This window comes from Triticum dicoccoides, chromosome 1B (assembly GCF_002162155.2).
Source record: "Triticum dicoccoides isolate Atlit2015 ecotype Zavitan chromosome 1B, WEW_v2.0, whole genome shotgun sequence".
Taxonomy (NCBI): Eukaryota; Viridiplantae; Streptophyta; class Magnoliopsida; order Poales; family Poaceae; genus Triticum; species Triticum dicoccoides.
In genome coordinates, this window is record NC_041381.1 from 43,917,297 (window position 1) to 43,920,523 (window position 3,227).

A 3,227-nucleotide genomic window follows, 5' to 3' on the forward strand; every position below is an offset into this window, starting at 1 on the left:
CCAATCCTAACAGCCACCCAAGTTCTTCTCCCCGTTGCCGCCTTGGCCCCCCTCTCTCCCGTCCGGCGACCTCATCGGTGGCCAGAGGAGTGGGTACCCACTCCTTACGTTTTTCTTGGTTCTTATAAGTCATTGCTTCGCTTAGGTTTTGTTTCCCTAGTGGCATTGACAAGGTGGTGATGGCGATGGCGCATTCGAATAAGGTCTCTACGGCCTCTCTCTAACTTGACAAAGTCTGGTAAGGAACCGACAAAGGGCCTGTGAGGGTAGGTTTTGCAAGATCTGTTGGCTCTCTTCGGATCTCTGCAGTTGGTGTGTCAATCAATGGAAGCAGTTGGTTGTCTCTTGGGGCGGCAGTTTCGATCTCTTTTCTCGGTGTGTTTTGTGGCATGGCTCACTTTCTCCAACCCTCCGGACTGGTGGTGAAGGATTGTAAGCCTGCGTTGCATGGGGTAATGCCCCAACCGATGTTGCTTCAGCATTACTAGATCTTGTTTCTAGCAGCGAGTGGCTATTGTGATCTTCAAATCCTAGTATGGCGAGGGCATTTGCAGGTTTTCTTACCCATACTGCCAGTTCAGTTCAACTTTCAAGCCCCGACGGTCAGCAAACAAACGAAGGAAGACAGCCAGTACAGTTTTGGTTGAAATTTTAGTTTTTTACACATGTTTTGCCTCAACTTTCGAAGAGAGGTCAGATTTGTCATTTTTGCCCCAAATATTGGGGTCAAGTTTAGTACTACAATGTAAGATATGTACTCTGATCTTTTGGAACAAGCAACACATAAGTTGCTTTCATCAGTACTTGCTACTTCTAGACCCATCTAGTTCTCTCATCCCAATCTATCTACCACCCGTTTCTATACACTAATCCTCTTCAAGAAATGCGTTCTAGCCATCTTCTGCGGGGTAGTTACCTAATTGTTGCCATCAAGACTAGCAAAAACCTCATCTTCTGCAAGATGGTACCTCAATAGTTCACAACAAGAATATCCTGAAAAGGAATAGCAGATGCACAAATGCACTTACCACTTGAGAATCATGGGAAACTTGAGGTTTGTAAGTAACTACTTTCTTAAACTTCAGCTCATCAGCAATGTTTATCTGTTCAACAGGCTTTCCTCTTAGTATAATTTGGAAGTTCTCAAACTTCTTGAGGTAAAGGATGGAGCTATATGCCTGCATACAACCAAGAATTTTTAGTACAATATAGTAAGGCATATGAGAAAAGTGAACAATATAAAGAAATAAAACTTACACGCAATGAGAATCTGAGTCTGTGAGATATATGTTGCTGAATAATTTCTTTTTGGATCTTTGTTGACGCCCCACTGTTTTGACCTTGATCCCGAAGCAATATGTCCTGCAAGTTAGGCAACAAGAAAAAGCATCGTAAAACAAACTGCCAATGTGGGAAAAATAACCATGTTTTGCAAATAAAAATAAAACTATTTATTCACGTTCAGTTTTTTTTTCCTTTTTGAATTCAAACTGTAGGGGAAGCCTTGACAGTAAATATATTTTAATTAGAGAACAAATATACAAGTGGGAAGAGAATGTACAAGAGGGGACAGAACTAGAGAGGGAGCCTAAGGATCATCTAGCTGATCCAGCCATATCCTAAGAGAAGAAGCATGGTCATCCTTCATTCTATAAGAAAGGAAGAGGTCCATTCTTAAATTGAAAAACCGAAATGCCCTGCTAGGGGAAATATTGCCAAAGACCCTGGCGTTCTTTTGCTTCTAAATAGTAAATACTCCACGCAGAGACTGAGAAGACTTCAAAAGTGAAAGACTTCCTGATTGTATTCTTGACCTGGTCTACAAGGCTTTCCATAGGCTCCATATAGGAGGGTGGAAATGAATGCCAATCTTGGCCCAGCAGCCTAGACTGAAATTACATAACCTGAAGAGGTGCTCCCTGTCCTCATGAGTATCAGAATTGCATAGCACACAGTTAAAACCCCCAGAAGGAGTGTAGTGTCGTTCTAGCATGTCTTCGGCATTGAGCCTGTCCTTAAGGAGGCAAACAAAGCCCTTAATCTTCGGGGTGCACTTGGATTTCCATATCTGGGTAAGATAGGCTGGGGTCTGTAGGTGTTAGAACTCTGGTCTGTAATGGCACCAGCCCAAATGTTCCGGTGATCCTACAGTCGCAAATGGTGGGTGGGTGGGAGTGACTCCTTTTCTCTATTCCCTCTTGATGAAAATGGAACGCAACACTCCTGAATTTTCGAGGAAAAAATGCATCCAAAGAGAATTATATGAGCAACTAACCTCATCATCATCATCAAAGTCAAGTTCTAAAAGGCCATCGTCATTCATCCATAAATTGTATATCACCACCTTGGTTCCATGACTATCCATATCCTCGAACTGAATCAACATAAAAAAAATTATTAATACATATGTATACACTATGCATAAAATCAGTCACTTCTCAGGAAGAAGCTAATCATTTTACAGATGGTTATGTGATAGCTTAAGAAAACTGTAGCAATAAATCAACTTGACATAAAAGATGAAAAGAACCATGACTAAGGAAGCACTCACAACTGGATACATGCCATAGAAAAATAATTCTAGATACACCGCTTTGGAAACAGTAAGACAAGAAAGAACTTATAAGAAAAATAACACCAAACTATATTATATTGAACTGAAAACTGCAGGAAAGACCCCAACAGTGAATTTTATCAATTGAGAGGAAAAAATATACAACAGAAAGGGAAAAATTACAAAAGGAGGGGGGATGCTAAATGGCACCAAGAGAGAGCAGCTTAGGTACTAGGAGCAGGAGGCTCCACAAACTGATCTAACCAAGACCTGATAGAGATATCATGTTCCTCCATTTCGGAAGAAAGAAGGAAAAATATCTATATTGAAGTTGAACACCCGACAATGGATAAGTCATACATGGCATACGTATAATGCGCAGGGTAAAATATGTCCAGTGAGCTTCATTCTAACTATTCAATCAATAATAAGCAGCATATGTTGCTACAGGAACAATTCCAAATGTGCTAAGTCCATTGATTGGCACAAAAGTGTTGGGTTTAGCTCCAGTGTGCCAAGCTAGAAATATAATGCTCTAGATGAGACAGAGAGGTAAAGAACCATAGCTAAGATATTAACCAACTAGCTAACTGTGACAGCCAGACCTGAATCTGATTATCAGTACTTGCAATCAGGGCCCATTCAATTCGGTAGATACAAAGGTAACAGTGAG

General features: G+C 41.0%; 1 protein-coding gene across 1 annotated transcript in view; it reads right to left on the reverse strand.

The window, feature by feature from the left end:
* Positions 1 to 3,227, reverse strand: part of LOC119318019 (protein MICRORCHIDIA 2-like) — a 13,549-nt gene that overhangs the window by 6,231 nt on the left and 4,091 nt on the right. The window contains exons 9-11 of the mRNA XM_037592523.1: positions 2,276 to 2,374; positions 1,258 to 1,362; positions 1,029 to 1,178 (exon numbers count right to left, since the gene is read on the reverse strand). Of these exons, the coding sequence (XP_037448420.1) occupies positions 1,029 to 1,178; positions 1,258 to 1,362; positions 2,276 to 2,374 (354 nt within the window). The remainder of the gene's footprint in view (positions 1 to 1,028; positions 1,179 to 1,257; positions 1,363 to 2,275; positions 2,375 to 3,227) is intronic.